Below are 21,393 nucleotides of genomic sequence, written 5' to 3'. Positions count from 1 at the left end.
TGGTGACACCGCTCTGCAAACCCCAAGTTGGAGCCCCGAGGTGGAAGGAGGGAGCCAAGATGTCCGTGCGATCCTCCCTCTGAGCCCGGCCCCGGTAAGTTTGTTGCTCGTGTTGGCTTGGCCGTGGTGGGGGGGACACAACCAGCCCGGGGACACCCCCTGACCTCGGGACGGGGGCTGTGGGAGAGATGCCCGGTGCTGGAGGAGATGCCCTGGCTTTCGGAGCCCCACAGAAAGGGGCAGCAGCGGGGACCACGTCCCCGGGGGGCGATGGAGACCCCACAGTGAAGTTCAGCGCTGGGGTCTGTCGTGCTGGCAGTGATGTGGTGGGGCTGGGGGCTTGCAGTGTGTCCCCCTCGCCCTCATCCCCAGCCACAATCTCCTGCCTGCCGAGATTCCCTGGAGATGGCCAGCACGGCTGCTCCCCATTGACTGGGACAGGCTGGGATTCAGTCCTTCTTTCCAACGAGATATGTGGTTTTGGTATTATCGGGGAGTGGTGTGGGGGTACCCCCACCCCCTCCAGAGGGATTTTCCTACCTTGGAGGAGGTTTAAGAGGGAAAAGCGTGGCCAGGTTTCGGGACCATCACCTGTTGCTCCCTCTGCCCCCTCCCTGGGATTTGCAGGAGCCCTGGGAAGGACTCGGTGGGGGTGTGCAGTGCAGACATGGTGGGATGAGCGCGGTGGCCTCGCAGGGCGTAGCTACCTCGGATTTTTGAAGCAGGCGCTGTGTGCCGAGCAGAGCAGGTTTCCACCTGCTCAGGTCTGGCCCTTGCAGCTCAGGTTTACACCGAGGGGGAGAAAAAAAAAAAAAAAAAACAACAAACCACCACAAACCAGCCAGAACTTCTTCAGAGCCCTTTCTAACAGCTTGGGGCTAATTGCTAAAATAATAGCAGCAGCCCACACCCCTCCCAGAGCGAGCGTTTGTGCAATCCCAGCCAAAATTCCCCGGTGTGATGCTCACCCAGGCACCCACACCATCCCCATCCTACAGCCTGGACCCTCCCCGGTCCGTGCAGGCTGGCACCTCTCCCTCCCTACGGACACCCCTCCCTGTTTTCCTGTGATGCTCCCCGTGTTATTCCATAGTGCTGCACCCTTCGGAGCTTTCCTGCATCAGGGTCCTCAGTGGAGGGAAGGTGAAACGGGTGGAAAGCAAGTTCCTTGCTTCCAGCGAGGAGCCCTGTCCAGCTGATTCTTTTGGCTTTGTCTGCTCGTCCCCTGTGTCCGAGGAATTCCCCTCTTTCCAGCGGGAACAAGCCTGTTTTGGCTGCTGTGGGTTTCCTCCGTGCCAGCCATCATTTCAGCATACGGGAGCTGTTGCTGTTATTCGCATCTCAGGTCCCCTCTGCTTTGAAATGCCCATCACAGATCCCTCCCATCCTTCGAGGGGGCATCTATACGACACAAAAATAAAGGAGAACGGGAGGAATCCGGCTTCCCCCGGGCTCTGGGCTTGCAACAGCCCTGGAGCCATTAGGTGTTTGCAAAATGTAGCAGAAACACCGCAGGGAAAAAAAAAAAAAAGACAAAAAAAACCAAACAACAAACAAACAAACACCCCCCCCCTAAAAAAAAACAAAACAAAAACACCAAAACCAAAAACAAAACACAAACAAACAAAAAAAAAAACCCCACAACAAAACAAAACAAAAAATAAAAATAAGCAGCCTCAGATTATGGGGGGACGAGAGGGGGTTTGCAACCAGCTCATCTTAAATGATAATAAATACCCAGCTCAGCACTGGGAGAAGACAGGTCTAAGGACAGAGGTTGTCTGATCATGGCTCGGGAAGCTGCCAAGGCGGGTAATTGGATGGGACAGGGGGCATGTAAAGGGGATTAGGGGGTCGCCGGTGGGCTGACCCCGCTCCCCAGATCCCGTTGACTTGGAGCCTAGGGGTCTCGGATGGGAACTGGCCGTGGGGCTTGTCTCTGCAGGGGTTGAGCTCGGTGCCGGGCAGATGGAGCTCAGCAAAGCCGAAAAAAGGTTGGTGGTTTGTTTTGTTGGGGTTTTTTTGTTGTTTTTTCTTTTTTTTTTTTTCACTGAAAACACACCCTTCCACGCTGCATTTAGGGAAAAAAATAACTCCCTGGGCTGGTCTCCTGGGAAGAGAGCATTTCTCAGCCTGCCCTGGCTCGTTCCCAAGGAATCCCAGCCCTTTTCATTACCCTGGTCGCACGGGCACAGAGGTCCCCGCCTCTCCTCGCTGAAACGCGGCTGTGCTTGGGGTGGCAGCAGGGAAAATAAGGGAATAACTGGCTGTGCCAAGACAGAAGTCCTTTGGGGGCGTCTCTGGGAATGGGTTAGGCATGCCACCTCCAAGATTAAATCTCAAAACCTTCAAGGACCCTGGGGCAGTGCGTGGAGAAGAAACCCTTGCCCATAATCCGTGCCTCAACAGTTTTCACCAGAAGATGACGAGGGTGGACGTGGTGACTTCACCAAAAGCTTGTAAACTTGCCTTTGATGTTCTGCTTAATCCCATTCCTCCTAAGAGGAATCACACATGGTTTGGGATGATGGGTTGAGAGCACTGACCCCGTCCAGTTTCCCAGTCTGCGAATACTTCCCACTCGCTGGAAGACTGGTTTGCTGGAATGCCAAATATTTCTTCGTGCAGGCTTTCCACACAGCTCCTGCCTGATCGAGGGGTGTTGAGCTGGTCTGAAAATGGAGCTGCACGGGGTCCATCTGAAGCAGGCAGCAATCTCAGTGCTGCTTCCTCGCAAGGAGCCTGCTGGTTTTTTTGCGGGGGACCCAGGAGGGACGGGATGTAGTCAGGCAGGAAGGTACAGATGTGTTTATTGAAACAGGTTCTGACTCTACTAGTGATGCTGGAAATCAGCCAGGGAGAAGTGCCTTAGGGCAGGGAGTGCAAACTGGTCCCCTCTAATCTCAGAGAATCACAGAATGGTTTGGATTGGAAGGGACTTAAAAGCTCTTTTTGTTCCAATCCCCATGGGCAGGGACACCCAGGTTGCTCCAAGCCCTGTCCAGCCTGGCTTTGGACACTTCCAGGGATGGGGCAACCATCTCTGAGCTCTTTCTTCGCTCCTCTTGCCAGGCTGATGGGTTTTCTGCAGCCTTCCCTGCTCTCCCCTCCTCCTTTCCTTGCAGTATTTAGGGGCCTTTCTGGAGGTCATTTGGGCAGAAGGATGTTTTGGGGCAAGCCCTCATCCTGCTCCAGGTCATACATGAATGGAAAGCCCCTCTTTTTCCCTCTTTCCCCATATATCTGTAAATGCCATGTCCATATCCAAAGGACTGAAGCAGCATCCAGGCTGTCTGGAAGGTCTTCTAGGGGGTTGTTCCTGGCAGTAGGCAAACAGTAACATCCACGTGTATCCAGGATCCCATTCAGGTGGGTGCTTTACCCTTATCTGAGCCCACTGATGGGGTGGGTCTGTGATCACCTTTCCATGATCATTCTGGATCAGTCTGAGCACAGAATCTTGGTCTCCTCACCGGGCTTTTGTCCTCTATTAGGCTGGAAGTCAGGTCTGTGGGTGTGTGTGAAGGGAACCAGCCAACGTGGGCAGCCCAGCAAGGAGGCCTGAAGGCAGAGTCACCAGACAGTCCATGCTTGTGATGTCCTGCTTGGTCACACCAGTGCCATCCCTTGCCCATGGAGGAAGGGACAAGCTCACAGCCCACATAAATGCATCCAGGAGGTCTCCATGGGCACTGTGTCCAATGGCATTCACTGAGGTCTTTGCCATGGCTCCTCCAACCTTGCAGGAGCAAAGCCCCTTCCATCCTGTCCTGACCATCCTGAGCAGGCAGGGAGCGTCTGATCCTGACAGCTCCAATTCCAGCCCTGGGTGTGTCCTGGCTTCAGAATCAGACAGATCTTCATGCCGCTGGATTCTTTGCAGGGAGGAAATCTGAAGGTCACTTTGGGGCAGCTGAGAAAGGCATTTGGGAACCAGATCAGTTTCCTGCAGGAGCAGATTTTGGGTGCTGCAGGAAGGGGTTGGGTGGGCAAACCCTGGATAACACATCCCAGGGACACCAGCTCTCTTCTGAGCCTGTGGGATGGCTGGGGGAGCAACTTGCTGTGCATCTTTGTAGGACCCTTGTGCAAAGCAGCAGGATGGAGCTGTGCCACTGGAGGGCTGTGGTGGTGGGGGAAGGGGGGACCCCAGGGTGAGGAAACTCCCAGCTGACCAAAGCTCACACACAGCACAGCAGCTCCTTTCTTGAGTGAGGCCATTCTGGCATGGAGAAAGGAATGACTGATGTGCAGCCTCCCTGAAAGGGAATCACCAGCTCCAGGGAGCTGCAGTGTTGACTGAGACAGGTCTGTGCTTCCCTCACCTGATTCCTGAGGCTTCTGTGTCTCCACTGCCCTGAGGGTGCTCGGGAGCCTCCATCCACCACCCTGAGCAGCTGGAGTCCTCTCTTACTCCATTGCTATGGCAACCCCCTCTCCATTGCTATGGCATCCCCTCCTCTCTGCCCTGCTTCCAACCTGCTGCAGACATCCAGAGGGGTCAGAGACCTCCAGAGGAGTCAGTCATGTCCAGCCCATCCCTGCCTTGTTGCTGTGCCAAGAAAGGAAGCAAATACAGCTCTCCCTGTTTGGGGAGAACACACCAGGCATTGTCCCCCACCTCTCGCTCCAGCTTGGTATTCCTTCACCCCACTGTTTCAGGCTCAGGGTCCTCTTCATAACCACTGGGGCCTGCAGAGCTCACTGGTGATGTTGGCAGGAAGAACTTACTCCAGGGGTTTCCTTTTTAGGATCTAGGCAAGGTCTTCATGGCCCACCTGTGCAAACCTTGGGAGTAAATGCCTGCAAATGACCGGGGGAACCACATCCCAAACTCCATGGATCGTAGAGGATGTCCCTGTGCCAACTGGAGTGCAGGTATGGTCACCCAGATGAGGCCTGAAGACACCAGGAGGGAATTCTGTACGTCTCTGGGAATCCTCAGAGCTTTTTTTCCTGAAGCCCAGTTACACGACCTGACTACTCAGTGAGAGGGAAACTGAGGCATGAAGGGGCTGAAGTGCTTGTTGAAGGTCATTAACAGGCTGAACCATCACCTCTGCCCCGTGTCAGAAGTGTCATGCATGGGCTGTGTGGGAAAAAGGGCTTCTCACAGCTGGGGCTTTGTCTTATTTTTGTCTTCCCAGACACTGGATGAGCAGCACTGCTTTAACACAGACTCCTGTCATCACTGCTGTCCCTCTGCAATAAAAAGTAGTGTTACGTTAAGCTGCAGTCCACCAGGAATAGTGATGGGAGAATAGTTTGCTCCCCACACCTTGGCTGATTGTTTGATTTTTTTCTGCTTTTCCCCCTCTTGTTTTCATCCTGAGTGCTTTTCCCTTCCTTTTTTTCCTTTCTTCTCCTGGACCTCATGGCTCCCTGGTGTGTGACCTTCCGAAGCACCGTGTGCCCTCATTTTCCAGCCCTGAATTTCACAGGCTGTGCCTGTGCCCAGCACACACCAACCAGTGCTGCTTCCTGAATGTCTGATGCCCAAACCTGACCAGGGCACAGAGGGTTGATGAGGAAGGTACAGACATATAAAACTTCCAGTTTATCAGGCCTGTTCTTTCTCCATCCTGGACGTGGGTTTCTGCTGATCTCTTTGCATTGCAGGTTGGGGTAGATCAGTTGACTTCTCTGATGGAAATCTATCCAAAGAAGGAAATTAAAGGGATTTTTTTGTGTTGTCTCAGTGAGCTGATGTGCCCTGTGCTTTCAGGATTCATGCAAGGGAAGGGGGGAACCCCTGAGCAAAGAGTCCTAGTGAGGTGGGAGCAAACCCTCATCCCATTTTAACTGAGCTCCTGTTACCCCTGATTAGGTATGGCATGAACACCCCGTGGCAAGTGTGATAATGAGACAAATCAAGGGTTAATCACTTCAATTCCCTCACACAGGCCAGCCCAGGGGGAAACAGAGCCTGGGGCAGGAGACTGGAAGTATGTGGATTGGAGCCAAAGGCAGGCTTGTTCCTGGGAATCCGGTAGCTCTCTGGCAGCAAAGGGTTTGTGTTACAGCCTCGCACTGCAAGGCATTTTTCACACAATTACCACTTTCAGATCTCTTTTTCCACAGCAGGTCTTTGATCCAAGTCCAAGATATTGATGGGAAATTAGAGGTGGCTCCTTTCTGTCACTTCTGAGTTTGGACAGGCAGGGGAACAGAGCTGCCTGTTTAGTGGGGGGGTCCCCACAGAGCGAAGGAGACGTTTCGTGTTACACCGGAGAGAAAGTGAAGGACGGGTTGAATCAATGCTGCTTTTAGAGAAGAAAACCCAAATTTCCTCCGAAGCTGCTGGGAGGTGTGGTGACAGGGAGGGGGAGATGCCAGCAGGGTGGTGACAAAGGGGATGCTCCAAGCTGCTGTCCTGTTTTCATGGTTCAATGCTCTGACTGTTAACTGAGCTGTGCCCAGGGCTCAAACACCAAGGGCCTTTTCCGCCCTGGGGATTCCACACATGCTGAAAACACAGGACAAAAGCAGTTTGTGGAGGCTCTGCTTTGCAGCTGTGGCATTCAGAAAACTCAGCTTCATCATACAAATGTTATGTTTGCTGGGGATTAACAAATCCAGTAGCCCAGTAGTGGGGAACTGCACCAGACTGTTGGGCTGCTGGTTTTGGCCACCCTTATCAATCTCCACCTCAGTGGACAAGGGAAAAAAAGCTCAGAAGTGAGATCTTTAAAGTCATTAAGTGTTTTCCTTTATTGATTTTGGTAGGATGAAGAGGGAGTCAAGGTAAATTCATCGACATGCTCTCAGCCCTGCAGAGCAGCTGGTGTAGGACCTGCCTCTCCAACAGGGCAGCTCACTGTTTTCCCCTCCTTACAATCTATTTTTCAATGGAAGAAGGAAAATTGTTGCCATTCCAGGCATGAGGGCTGTTGGCTTCAACCTGACAGAGTGTCTGTGTGTGCTCCTGCTCACCGTAAAACTCTCATTAGCATAAATAGGAGCAGGAATGAGACCACAACATGACTAATGCTCCACCCCCAGACTGTCTGTGTGTATATTATCAACTCCTCGTTCGGCTCATGTGCCTCCACACAATTGTGGGATAAATCTTACTCTCTGTCAATGTTGTTTTTTTTTTCTTTTTTTTAAATTGAATCTTCTTACTGAAAAGGTTGGAGAGGTGTAATTATGGTCTGGCTTTTCAGAGTTACACATGTCATTGTGGAAATAGCAGTGGAAAGAACGGCTGAGTAACTCTAGAAAGCTGCCTGTATCCTGGTTTTCCTGGGCATCTGACCAGGCAGGCAAAAAAAGTATTTTGTTTTGTGTTTGAGGTGTAAAGGAGAGCTCTGGATCTATTCCTAGCTCAGCTTTAGATGAGCATACGACCTTGAGAAAGTCCCTTATCTGCTCCTGCTGGCAAACGAAGGCGGAAGCTGCCTGAGCTTAACTCCTGAAGAATGGTTAAGTCCTGTGTCCCTCCAGGTCCCCCCAGGTAGATGAGCTTTAGGCACAGCTTCCCTGCGTCCATACATGAGGAGGAAAAGTGGAGAGGAAGCTCCTGGCTCCCCTGTGCCAGTCCTCCACTGGGATGTTTTCAAGGGACCACTACCAGTAGGCACATTGGACATGGTCGGTGATGGAAACCACAAGTCTGAGTCTCCCTGAGCTCTGGCACTCCAGTTACTCCCACTCCTGGCTGGGATAATGCTCCTCATTGGAGTCTGCAGGTCAGGAGGGAGATGAATCCTATGGCTGCAGACTGGCATCTTTAACAAACCCAGACCTAAACATAAATCTGTAAAACTGAGGGTGGAAAAAAAGAGTAAGTCCCTTTTGCCAGTTCTCCTTTTGACTAAAATTCTCTGGAGAGACATTTGGGTTCACAAAATCCTGTTTGGGTTTGGAAGGGACCCTAAAGACCATCTCATTCCACCCCACTGCCATGGGCAATGATACCTTCCAATATCCCAGGTTGCTCCAAGCTCCATCCAACCTGCCCTGGAACTCTTCGACAGATGGGGTAGACACAACTTCTCTGGGCAACCTGTGTCAGTGCCTCACCACCCTCACAGGGAATAGTTTCTTCCTTATAACTAATCTAAACTTCCCCTCTTTCAGATTGTCACACTTTGCCTGGAGCTGTTTGCCCAAGGGGGAAGATGTAGGTTTTCCAGCCAGAAAATCAGCAAAACACTGTGCACAGACACCCCAGTTTCCAGTGCTTTCTCCAGAAGATGTTGGGTTGTGTGATACAGACCCAGAGGGGTCTGGGAACATGCCCTGTCCCCATTGCCAACCCTTTCATGGTGCCTTGAGTTAACATTGGAGATGCAGGTAACCAGAGCTTTGCTAAAAGCCAGAGCCTGTCTGTTCCTGCCCCAAAAGCAGCCAGAAAGCTGAGGTGAGGTAACACTCCCCAGCAGCACCTTGGCACGGTGCCTCTCCCAAAACCCTCACTCCCTCTGCTACAGCAAGAGCTACCTCTCTTTCCTCACTTCCCTTTCCTTCTCAAACTGGAAACCAATCCTCTGTTTTTCTTCCAGGTGTTCATCCAAGGTTGGTGTGGTCCCTGAGCAGGAGGAGGAGGAGCTGTGTTTGGCACCCTGTGACACCTGGTCAAACCTTGAGCGTTTCCCATCCCCATCCCTGGTCCTTTCCAGCCCATCCCTATGCCTTGTGACTCCCAGAGAGGATGTCTGTACCCAAAATCCAAATAGAGGAGGCTCTGGACAGCAAGGATGCTGGCCCTGGAGGTGTCCCTCCTCCTGATGACCACCTGAGGACCCTCAAGGCATTGACAGAGAAGCTGAGGCTGGAGACCAGGCGCCCTTCCTACTTGGAGTGGAAGGCGAAGCTGGAGGAGCAGGCATGGAAGAGCCCCCAGCCAGCAGGAGAGGGGGAGGAGGAGGGAACTGAGGCCAAAAAGACCACGGGGGAGACTGTCCCCTTGAGGAAGGTGCAGCTACATCTCAACGGGAGCCCTGCCCAGGACAAGGGGACTCTTTCCTCAGGGAGAATAGGCGGCTTTGAGAGCATCGACGAAGCTTTGACGTGGCTCAGGAAAGAACTGGTAAGTGATTTCCTGTTCCCTGTTAGACAGGACACTTTTTTCAGGAGGGGGAAAACATGAAAGAATGAGGAAGCTCCTTGCTCCTACCTGCCTTCAGCCCCAGGTGAAAAGGCAACAGTCAGTCATTGAATTTTTTTATGTCCGGCTCTTCCAGGCTCATCATCCGTTGTCTTCTGCTTCATTAGAAGCACACTTTGGGCATTCTCCCATCCCAACCTTGGCCCCTGTTTGTTTCTGGTACTTATGAACCAGTGGCTTCACAGAGAGAAAGACAAGACAAAAATATTTTGTCTTGTCCAGGAACCTGTGCTAGGAAAATTCACAGAGCTGGGGCATGGGGGCTGGGATTCATCTTTTATATGTCACGTTGCTCTCGTGGTCTTTGGCACAAATTTATCCTGGACCAATCAGTGCTGACTCAGGCAGTTCCCAACCCAGTTCAGGAGTCAGCACAGCCTAGGAATAATTCCCAGGAGGAAGCATGGATGCACCAAGCCTGCCAGAGTTCAAGAAGCATTTGGACAATGCTCTCAGGCACATGGTGTGATTTTGGGGTTGTCCTGTGCAGGGCCAGGAGCTGGACTCAATGATCCCTGTGGGTCCATTCCAACTCAGGATATTCCATGATCCGATCCTTTTCTGGAGGGCGTAGGATCTCAGTAAGATGGACATGCCCCTATCAGAGCAGCTGCTTTTAGGCCTGGAGAAGGAGTCCCAACCCTCTTTGCAAGTATAGGAACCACCAGGCACCAAGAATACACTTCTCAGTGATTTTTCCCTTCTCACTGGCAAGAAAAATCTTTATTATTTGGCCCAAATTACTGGAAGTGACTCATGACACGTGGCTTTGTTTCTGTTGCCTGGCTGGAATTTTGCCTGGGAGTCTCAGCAGGAATATTTACAGCAGGGGCTGGGACATTACTTGTGGTCAACACTTGTGAAAATGTCCACTTTGCCTTTGAAAAGCACTGAAAGTCTTTGAGAAAAACTCCTGACAACAATGAATGACAGTTTAAAAAATTTCTCTGCAACTTTTGCTTCAGGTTATATTTATTTGTCAGCTTTCTGTTGCATTCTCCCAGCTGGATTGATGTCCAGAGGGGTTATTTACAGGGGTAGTTCTGGATGTCACAGTTTGGTGGTTGAGTTGTTTCTCAGGGTTGTGGCTTTCAGAAGGTGAGTGATGTGCTTTCAGGACCCCAGGCCTGTTAGGAAGAGCTTTGAGATGATCTCCTACAACCACTCAATGCTCTACAGACCTGAATCTGGGTCTGTGCTTGCATCCCTTGCATCCCACCTTAAATGCACAGTGCACTTTATGTAAACCCCAAATTTTATGATGCCTAAAAAGAGTAAGAAGCATATTTTCCTTCTCAGAGGCCTGGTTTTAAAAGATCTGGGGTCTTCTTTAAATTTCTGCCCATCTTGGAAGTATAAATTGTCTCAGAGCCTGACTCTACCCTTTAGACTGGGGTGTGGTATCTAAACCACCATCTGTCGAAAACTGAAAGTTTAAATTAAAGAAGAAAAAAGAACAAAGCAAACCCTAACTGTTCCTCACTTTCCATTTTCCTGCCACTTAATTATACTGGCCTTTGCTGGATCTGGACATGACTCATGTAATTTAGAACAATTTCCCCAAAAGAGAGAGCAGGGATTTGCCTGACCACACACTGGAATAGCTGTGTTGGAGGCACTGTTGTGGGTAAGAGCTGCCAGCCAGCAGTGAGAGCACAGCCAGGCCATCACATCCCAGGGTGCTGGAATGAAAAGATGAATTTCACATTACATTTCAAGGGTGAAATCCAGCTTATTTTCAAATAAAAGAACAAGCTTCCACACATCCCAAGACAGACTGGATTTTTTTTGTTGTTGTTGTTTATTCCCATATTGTGATAGTAAAGTAATCAGAAAGGTTTCATAGCAGGAACCCAACCATGTCCTGGGCTCATCCCACAGTGTGGGCAGTAGGGAGGGGAGGATTCTGCCCCTTTGTCTGCTCAGGTGAGATCCCACCTGCAGAGCTGCCTCCAGCTCTGGGGAACAACAGCACAAGAACGTGGAGCTGCTGGAGAGAGTCCAGAGGAGGTACCAAGATGATCAGAGGGATGGAGCAGCTCAGCTATGAGGAAAGGCCCAGAGAACTGGGATTGCTCAGCCTGGAGAAGAGAAGGATTCAGGGAGACCAGTTTTCAGCTTTCCAGTTCTGGAATGGAGCTCACAAAAGGGATGGAGAGAGACTATTTCTGAGGGCCTGGAGTGACAGGACGAGGGGGAATGGCTTCAAACTGAAAGAGAGTAGTTAAATTGGATATTGGATAGAAACTCTTGATTGTGAGGGTGGTGAGGCCCTGGCACAGGGTGCCCAGAGAAGCTGTGGCTGCCCCATCCCTGGAAGTGTTCATGGCCAGGTTGGAGCAACCTGGGCTAGTGGAAGGTATCCCTGCCCATGGCAGGTGGTGCAACAAGATGATCTTTAAGGTCCCTTCCAAGCCAAACCATTTGATGATTCTATGATTCTATGATTCTATGACATAGTTATCTCTGTGTTTACATATTTCTCTTAGTCAGAAGCCAAGACTAGACAGTCCTGCTTAGGGCTGCCAGGAAGGTCACCAGCATCCCACACTTTGGGTAAGGTCACCCTAAAGGAGCAGTTAATTCTTCTGTTGGGATTTAACACATGAGAACATAGTCCTGGGGGCACCACACAACCCAGCCTTGCTTCAAGCAAGCATTGAGTATCTTGGGCATCTTTCCGAAGATGATCCAAAAATGACCCAGTGGTCATATTTGAGGTGAAATTTGCCTCTGCCTCCGGGTGAATTCTCCCCTCTTCTAAACATTCCTTCATGAGAAATCAATTTAGGGTCTGTAGGATTCACCCATCCAGTGAAAGGGCAAAAGCTGGTGAATGTGGAGATTCTTCCTACCCCAGAAAGAAGTGCAGCTGCCTGTGGCTTTCCTGAAGGAAATACAATGGTGGAGGGTGTGCAGCCCCATCACCCACAACCCTCAGCACAGCTACAACGTGTTCAGGCTGGGTTATTTCAGCAGCATTGCCCCAGCACGGTTTTGGCTTGTGTCAGGGAGCATCCTGCCAAGCAGCTTGAGCTTCAGGAGTCTGCACATGATGGAGGCTGTTCCCAACAGGCAACTGGTACAGGATCACCCAGTTCTGGATTTAACTCTATCCCAGTCAAAAGCAGTAGAGGCAGGAAAATGACTTTAGTAGTATGTGTATGCCCAAACTTGCTCTTGGCCACTGTTCTACAGAAAGGGCCATGATAGGGATGAGTTGCCTGGTGAATTGATAGCCCAGGAGTCCCCAACTTTAAAATAAGTATTATCTGTTAAATCTGAAGCACCAGAATCACAGAATCGTTGAGTTTGGAAAACCCCTCTAAGATCATCAAGTCCAACCATTCCCCAGCACTGCCACGGCCACCACTAACCCATGTCCCCAAGTGCCACATCCATGTGGCTTTTAAATCCCTCCAGGGATGGGGATTCCACCTCTGCCCTGGGCAGCTGTGTCAGGGCTGAACAACCCTTCTGTTGAAGAAATTTTTCCTAATACCTGATCTAAACCTCCCTTGGCACAGCTTAAGGCCATTTCCTCGTGCCCTGTCTCCTGCTACTCCCAATCCACACAAAAGGCATCATCTAACACTGGAAGAGGATTTTGCCTCTGTGCTTCCAGGGTCTGCCCTGGTTTGCCTTCAGCCACGTTCAGGCATTCGGAAGTGAAGCAAAGGACAAACCCAAGGTCTTACCGTCCACCTGCTTTTCGTGGTGTTTCACCTCACATGGCCCGTCCCAGGCCCTGATCTTACATGTCAGGCCCTGGCCCAGGTTTGTAGGACAGACATATGCCCACGGAGCCCCAGCCAGCCACGTCAGCTGGGACCTGCTGAGAATCCTTCTCCGGGAAGCTGATTTATCCAGACATGCAAACTGCTCTTGTTGTTGTGCTGAGAGGCTCTGTGGAGGTGTAGGAGCAAATTGCAGCTCTCAGCGTGTGCTGAACAGCCCCAGGGCTGCAGCACTTCCCTCCCCAGCTCCTCCTGCTTTTTTTTTTTTTTTTTTTTTTGCCCTTGTGTTTGCCTTTGCACTGTCAAGTGTGGCTGTTCTTCATCAGTGCTGAGAGCAAAGCCATCACCAACTGGGAAATGGTGACAGACTCGGGGACCTGAGGGGTCGGGTTGTATTTCCCTCTTTGACATTTTTCAGGCTTTTCAAGTCATAAAATTAAGCACTCAAAGGCCTTTTCCTCTTAAATATGGCTAAAGAACAAACTTGTGAACAGGAACATCTCAGAACAGTTCTAACTTTGTCCCAGCAGGAAAATGAGTTTCCTGTCTCAAATTCACCAGTTTGGCACTGACATCTGAGGTGTGTGAGAAAATGCTGGAAAGACTCGAAAAGGGACGTGAATATCTGGTGCTCTCAGTGGAAAATCAGTTGGCCAATTATCATTAAATCACTGCTGGCCTTAAGCTGAAGGAAGGCAGGGTTAGATGGGATATTGGGAACGAATTCTTGGCTGTGGAGGTGGGGAGGCCCTGGCACAGGTTGCCCAGAGAAGCTGTGGCTGCCCCATCCCTGGAAGTGTTCAAGGCCAGGCTGGACAGGGCTTGGAGCAACCTGGGCTAGTGAAAGGTGTCCCTGCCCATGGCAGGGGGTTGGAATGAGATGGTCTTTAAGGTCCCTTCCAACCCAAACCCTTCTCTGATTCTGTGACCTCTATTGTTAAATTGCTAAAACCAGGAAAGAATTTGGGAGCTATCCTGGAACAGGACCATCCCCAAGGGGCAGCTTGGGCCCAGCCACCCTGTTTGGGAGAGAGAGTGAGTTTTGTGGGGTGGCTGGGATTTATGTGCACAGCAGAGATGTAACTGCAGCCCTGGGAAATCCTGTGAAATTCTCCTGTGTAAGCTCACATGTAACCCCAGTGAGATGTCCCTCTCAGATGCTGAACTTCCACGCTTTTCCCCTGGCAATGGGGAAATTCCCAGCGCTGAATGCATTTTAACACCCCTTAATTTAATGAAATCCAGGTGTAATTACCTCCCTCAGGAAAAGTATTGTGAAGATTAATTCTGAGGGAGCCAACACAGAGTAAACAACACTGAAGAAGAGTGAGATTTGGGACCCATGACAGGCTCTGCATGTGCCAGCTGGCAAAGGTCTCCCGGGCTTTGGTGGTGTGTGACTCCCAGACACTGCAGGAGGAGCTGGGATACCCCCCTTGGGGCTGTGGGTTGCACCACAAGGGCGTGAGCACCTAAAATTAGCCATGACAGGGTGGCAGCTGAGCACCTTTGAAGAAGCCTCAGACCAAAACACAGACAATCTGGACTTCTCAGAAGTGTTTGGCGAGGATCTAATAACTGGCCTGTGCTTCTCTGTGCTTGAATCCAAGAGGCTGCTCCCAGGAAAGCATCAGTTTGGATTTCAGTTTCTTTTGATCCTTTGGAAATGAAAAGGGCTGGACCCATGGTCTCCACAGACCATCACCCTGAGCTTCATGGACCACAGGCTGGGGTTGCAACCATGAGACTGTTCTCTTTTGAGAAAAGGTCCCAAGGAGCTCCACATCTCAAGGCCATGAGGTGTTCCCTTGCTAAAACGCACCCCCCTCCCCTCCCATAGCAAGGCAGGGAGAAAATGAAAACCTATAAATGGGAAGATTGTTGGTCTTCCTTTCTGTAACCATATGGGTAAGGCAAAGTTGAAGGCAGCTCCTCGTAGCTATTTGGACTGAGCCCCACCTAGACTGGGAAACAGGCAAGGATGCATCCAAAGCTTTCTCTCCCTCCCCCTCTTTTAAACAGCCTTGGGAGACTCTGAGGCTCAGTCCAAACAGAAAACCCCTCCTGCGTTCATCAGATCCCGTGGTCCAGCTTTGCATTTCAGTCTGGCAGTTGTTTCTGTGCCAGGAAGGACCTGAGTTTGGTTCCCTCTCCCACCTGGGGAAGTTCAACCCAGCCCCCTGTCCATCCCACCAGCAGCTGGAGCTGGGCCTACAGGGAGAGGCACAATGTGTTAAGAAGCTGTTTTATGCGAGCAAGACACACCTAAGGCTGTTCCTGCCTTTGGCATGAGAGACTGGAAGGAAGCAGAACGTCTGGCTTCTGCTGGATGCTCCCCAGGGGCTTCTCCAGGACCCTGTGCAGAGTGTGTGGGGTCGTGTTGTCCCACGTGGATGAACTGGTGTGTTGAGTCACCACGTGGTGAGTGGCCCTGTGGCCGAACTGTGTAAACCAAAAGCCCACAGTTTCCCGTGATGTGGCCCCTGTAATCCCATTATTCGTTTCCAGGAAGCTTTGTGGAGCTCTGCTGACCTGACACTGCTCCTTTTTTAAAGAGGCGTCATTCATAATTCCTGGCGATTGTTTGGTCCTCAGCATGGGATGGATGGAATGATTTCAGTGTTTGTGCAGGGCCTCTGGGAAAGGGAAGGGGAATGAGGATTTCTGGGTTCTGGATGAAATCCTGAGTGGGTTTGAACAAAGCAGGGCTTAATGGGACAACTCCATGGATGCAGGACAGGATATTTGCGTCTCAAGCCAAACCCCAGTGATGAGTGGGAAGAGAGAAACTTTTTCCTTTTCTGGAAGGCTTTGTCTTCCAACTTACATGAAATCAAGACAACCTCCTCAGGAGACAGGGAAAGCAAGAACTGTACAGAAAGTGTAAAGCTGGTTTGCAAGGGAAAACAGCAACTCCAGCTCACATCCCTCTCCACAATGGCCTCAATAATTCTCTTTTAAAACCCTTTTTTTTTTTTTTTTTTGGCAGTAGTGGCTTTTTTAATTCCACGTTCTTCAAAGCATTCAGTGAAAGCATTTGTTGACATTTCTTATGTAACTTGATAAACCAACAAGAAAGAGTGACCCAGGGTCAGTTCAATAACGCTCACGATCGCTTTCCTGATAAAGCCTCAAGTCACAGCATTTGTTGTCATAGAGGGAAAAATATCAACAAAATTATTCTTTCTTTCATTGTAAGTCAGGTGGGAGGAGAAAAACCTGCTGAGTAGCACTGCTCTGCTGGGGGCACAGGCTACGAGGTCTGCGAGGAAATAATGGGTTTTTTTGAAGGAGGTGAATGGCCACAACCCTGCCAATAATTTCAGAGAGATTTGCTGAGAGAGAGAGAGAGAGGGGGATTCACACAGAGCTTGGTACAAAGGTGACTCCAGTCAGCTGAGTTGGAGTCCAGTTACTGATTGGGAGCATCAGGCAAGGTCCTCTGGGATGTCTCTGTAGTGTGAGATAGAGAATCATAGAATGGTTTGGGTTTGAAGGGATTTAGATTATGTACGAGGATGAAATCCTCCCCTGTGAGGGTGGTGAGGCCCTGGCACAGACTGCCCAGAGAAGCTGTGGCTGCCCCTGGATCCCTGGAAGTGTTCCAGGCCACGTTGGACAGGGCTTGGAGCAACCTGGGATAGCGGAAGGTGTCCCTGCCCATGGCAGGGGGGGTGGAACGAGATTATCTTTAAGCTCCTTTCCAACCCAGACATTCTAAGACTGCCTGGAGGAGGAGGGATTATGACACAAACTAAAGCAACATTGAGGCTGCTTTGATTCCCACCTTTCTTGCAGTAGCCCAGGCATCAGGCACAGAAAAGTCTCATGTAGAAATATCAGGGCCACCTGTGGAGTCTCTTGAGGGGAATCTTCCCTCCTCCCTTCACTTCTCCATCTTCATGCATAAGCCACCAGACCCAGAATAATTTATTCCCTACCCCTAGAGCTACATCTGTACCCATAAATTAAATGGCTTATTTTTAGGCCTGGAGGCAAACTGGGATGTTCTGACTACATCCATGCTGTTAGAATCCAGAAAAGGGGAATATATCCCAGATCATAGAAACATAGAATCATAAAATGGGCAGGGACACCTTCCACTATCCCAGGTTGATCCAAGCCCTGTCCAACCTGGCCCTGGACACTTCCAGGGATGGAGCAACCACAGTTTCTCTGAGCAACCTGTGCCAGGGCCTCATCACCCTCACAGGGAAGAACTTCTTCCTAAATGCCTGATGAGGATGAATCCTACCAAAGAGGGATGTAAAGGATGGATCTGGGGTCAGGGCAGCTCCACGGTGCAGTTCCAGGTGAGCTCACGGCATCTCCTCGTGCACTGTGAAACCAGTGAGGAAAGGATTTACCCAGGGAGCTCCTGGGAGGTAAAAAACTCCAAAAAAAACAAAATCAGGAGATCCTTTCAGTGCCAGTTTGTATCCTGTGGTGGAGGCAACACCAGGGAAAGGGGCAGAACACTGCACTGGGACAAAGGTAGGGCTGTTTCTCCAGTTTTGTTTCCTCCTCATTCCCAGCAGTCACACAGCTGTAAGCCACAGGGTTTGCTGGGAGCTGTTCAGTTTCTCTCCCATCACCTTCCTTTTCTTTCCAGCTTTTGTGGTTTGTTGCTTTTCTGCGAGGAGGGAAGTGGGGTGAGAAGTGGGGATTGTCTTCCCCTCATCTCTGTTCCAGCTCTGCCTGCTTCTGCTCCCCAGACAGAGGTTGATCCTTGCACCAAGTGTTCACCTCCTTCCTTCACCACCCACAGCGTCCTGTGGCAATAAATCTTCTGCTTAATTAGAAGTTTTTTTGGTTGTTTGGGGTTTTTGGGGGGGGGGGGGGTTGGGTTTTTTGTGTGTTTTTTTTGTTGTTGTTTTGGTTTTTTGTTTTCGTTTTTGGGGGTTTTGTTTGTTTGTTTGTTTGTTTGTTTGTTTTTATAAAAAACCTCTTTTCTTTCATCACTTCTGAATCTTCCACGTGTCAGAGTTAAGTGCCAGGAGAGAAAAAATGTCCCCAAAACACTCAGATCATTAGCCCAGGGGCAGTTGTTCTCACTCCTGTGGGAAACCATGGAAGTCCCATCCTGAGAGACACTTCAAATTACCAAGATAAGATAAGCCATGGGGGATGTGGTGGCCCCTGTTCCTGACTGTGGTGAACCAGCTCTGATTTATGCAGGCTGGAAACTCAGGTTGAGTATTTGAGGATCAGTTCTTTAGTGTTCTTTTAATTGGTCCTTTCCACCTCCAACTGCTCCCTCTTACTGTGGCTGCTGCCTTATGAGCAAAATTAATTTGGGCTTTGTTTGATGTTGAGATGGAGGCTCTGAAGCCTGAGCTGAGGGATAACCAAGCTACAGCCTTGGCATGGCTTTAATTCCAGTTTCACAGAATCATAGAATATGCTGATTGGAAGGGACCCACAAGGATCATCGAGTCCAACCTTTAGCCCTGCACAGGACCGTCCCCAAGAGTCACACCATGTGCCTGAGAGTATCATTCAAATACTCCTTGAGCTCTGTCAGCCTTGGGGCTGTGACCACTGCCCTGGGGAGCCTGTTCAGTGCCCAAACACCCTTTGGGGGAAGAAACTTTTCCTGATATCCAACCTAACCCTCCCCTGACACAACTTCAGGCCCTTCCCTGGGGTCCTGTCCCTGGTCCCCCCAGAGCAGAGCTGAGTGCCCTCCCCTCCTCTGCCCATCTCAAGGAAGTTGAAACTGCAGTGAGGTCTCCTCTCAGCCTCCTCTTCCCCAGCTGAACACACCAAGTGCCCTCAGTGTCCTCACATGGCTTCCCTTCAAGGTCCTTCACCATCTTTTTTACCCTCCTTTGGACACTCTAAGAGCTTAATGTCTTATATTGCTGAAAACCTGAGCAGGCAGACACTTCCTTGATTGTCAAAAACTTGGCTGTTTGACTGGGAGGCATTGCTGGCTTGGAAGATCCTCACCTGCCTCCCAGCTCCAGCATCTAGACCAGTCCCATTTCCAGCAATTCCATGCAGCCTCTGACAGGGAGAGCAGCACAACGAGCGGATTTGCCGTTCCCTTTCCAACTCCCCCTCTTGCCTCCCCAACCCCCCCTGTCCTGTGTTCCAGGCAGAGATGCGCCTGCAGGACCAGCAGCTGGCCAGGCAGCTCATGAGGCTCCGTGGAGACATCAACAAGCTGAAGATCGAGCAGACGTGTCACCTGCACCAGCGGATGCTCAACGACGCCACCTTCGAGCTGGAGGAGCGGGACGAGCTCGCCGACCTCTTCTGTGACTTCCCCCTCGTCAGTTCCTTCAGCCTCTCCACGCCCCTCAAGCTCATCGGGGTCACCAAGATGAACATCAACTCCCGCCGGTTCTCGCTGTGTTGAAGTAGGGGAGTAGTGGGGGAGAAGATGAGGGAGAAAGAGAGGGGACAGGGCTCTTTCTAGGGGAAAAAAAAGGCCAAAGAGGAGCAAGAAGGAACAGGGGTGAACAGGGAATCCACAGCTGGTCTCAGAGGCAGGGTAGAGCAGCAGAGCTGGGCACTGAGACGCTCGCTGAGGAGACAGGACCTGCATGGGGGAAGCCTGGAGAGCATCTGAGCCCAACACGTGCACTTAGCCTGCTCCTTGGCAAAGCCCCTTCTCCTTCTCTTCCCCCCAACAGTAACTAAGACACAGCTCAGTGTGGTTGGTCTTACTCAAAAATCAAAGGAGGGATCAAAGATCAGCCACAGAGCCAAATCCCTTTTCTCTTCCTTCCATCCTCCCAGGATGGATCTGTCTCTTCAGCAAATGCCCTCCATGGATGTCTTCTTGGGCATCAACCCTCAGCCTCTGCTGGCCCAAGCACAGGGTCCATGGGGCTATTTCAGGTGGGAAGCTGATTTGCAGTGGAGAGGAGCTCTCCCATCAGGAGAAGGTCTGTGGGTTAAACGGTGTGCAACCCCAAGAAGTGGTGAGCAGTGTGTCTGCTGACATGCTCTGTTGAGTCCAGGGTACTTTGGACTCAATTTTGCCTGTGATGTAGATTATGGAGTGATCATGGACACATTCATATAGACTCCAGCTGTCCAGAAGTCTCCTGTGTGCCCTGGAAGTCATACCAAGAGCAGGACAGGTTTCCGATCCTGTTGTCAGCAGTGACCACAAGACACTGTGTGGTTGTCCCCACAAGCAGCAGGGCAAAGGAGACAACGTGCACCCAAGACATCTCCCATCAGAGAAATCACCCCTGTCTGAAATTCCTCCAACAGCAACACCAGCAAATCCTGGATCCTCTGTAGCAACACACAGCCATCAGAGAAAGGACCTTCAAGAGGAGAAAAGGGACTGGTTTGTTTTGTTTTTTTTTTTTTTTTTTTTTTGGGTAATGAACTCAAAATGTGGCTATAAAATTGAGGGGAGAAATATTGCTGCTGTGAGCTTTGGGCCTGCAGCAAACACAGGGGGTTCCCTCCCTGCTCAGCAGGGTGTAAGATGGAAGCTGTATTGCCTTGCCTTTCAGTGCACACAGCTGCACACCTGCCAGTGTGTGGAACAGAGGGGAAGAAACCTGTGGTGCTGCCCAGCAAGGGCAGGGACTCAAGGGTAGGGACTCAAAAGGTCTTGCTGTGGCAATCTTGGGATACCTGGCACCCAAGACAGCGTGTTTAGACCAAGTGTGGGTGTCTTTAGGAGCCAGTACCGCTCCTGACCCTGTCAGAGCAATCTCTCAACCCTCTCACGGTGTCCCTGGCAGGGGGGGGTTTGGAACCAGATGATCTTTATGGTCCCTTCCAACCCAAACCGTTCTGTTCCTCACTCCAACCCAGCTCTGCTCCCTGGGCAGGGAGCTCTTGGCTGAGCAAACCTGGCTGTGCCCACCCAGCACCAGCCCGAGGCCTGGGGAGGAGCGGGAGGTGTAATCCCAGCTGAGCTGGAAGCTGTGTTGATGTGCCTGTACCTGGCTGTGTCTGTAAGCTGTGTGTGTGTGTGTGTAAGCCGTCGTGTGTGTGCATGTGAGCCCACAGGACGCCTCCCTCGGGAGTCTGAGGGGTGGGCTCATGCCTTTGTCCCGAAACGTGATGTGAACCAGAATCTGATGAGACTTCGATGTGCCTGGGAAGATGCAACGAGGCTTCAAGGCTTGGGGTCCCACAGGGAGCTCAGGCCAATGCAGAGAAGACAAATAATTCATTTTCCCCCACGGGTGTCTGTGGGAGGGATAAATTAACACCAGGAAGGGGTTCATATCCGTGTGGGGCTGGGGGCTCTGGAGCTGAGTCCAGGCCTTTATCCCCCATAATACACAACCCCTTGGTGATGCCTCTCCATCCTCTTCAAAGCTCACTGAGTATCTTTTCTTTCTGCTAAGGAAGGAGGAATTTTAGGCACTGGATCTTTATCTGTACCAGTCAGTCCATCAGCATCATGCCTGGGTGTTGAACCTCATGCTGCCCAGGCAGTGAAGGTTTATTTGGGTTCTTGGCCTCTGGACAAGACAACCAGCCACAGTGCCATTTAGTTTTTATAGTAAAGAAATAGCCTTATTTCCCCATGGACATCTTCAGGAAAAAAAAAAAAAAAAA

The 21,393-nt window shown here is 50.8% G+C and overlaps 1 protein-coding gene across 3 annotated transcripts in view; it reads left to right on the top strand.

The window, feature by feature from the left end:
- The window catches only part of FAM167A (family with sequence similarity 167 member A), a 38,093-nt gene that overhangs the window by 1,372 nt on the left and 15,328 nt on the right, over positions 1-21,393 (top strand). The window contains exons 1-3 of one of the 3 annotated variants that reach the window (XM_027908957.1): positions 1-94; positions 8,508-9,034; positions 18,950-19,215. In XM_027908957.1, the coding sequence (XP_027764758.1) occupies positions 8,657-9,034; positions 18,950-19,213 (642 nt within the window). In that variant the 5' untranslated portion in view covers positions 1-94; positions 8,508-8,656 and the 3' untranslated portion in view covers positions 19,214-19,215. Of the gene's footprint in view, positions 95-8,507; positions 9,035-18,949; positions 21,387-21,393 lie in introns of those variants that run through there. The other 2 variants (XM_027908955.1, XM_027908956.1) reach the window with 2 other exon arrangements.

This window comes from Empidonax traillii, unplaced genomic scaffold (assembly GCF_003031625.1).
Source record: "Empidonax traillii isolate 1590-97213 ecotype Southwest subspecies unplaced genomic scaffold, ASM303162v1 scaffold1894:size97206, whole genome shotgun sequence".
Taxonomy (NCBI): domain Eukaryota; kingdom Metazoa; phylum Chordata; class Aves; order Passeriformes; family Tyrannidae; genus Empidonax; species Empidonax traillii.
Note: the sequence above shows the minus strand (reverse complement) of the source record. Positions and strands in the feature narration are given on the sequence as shown.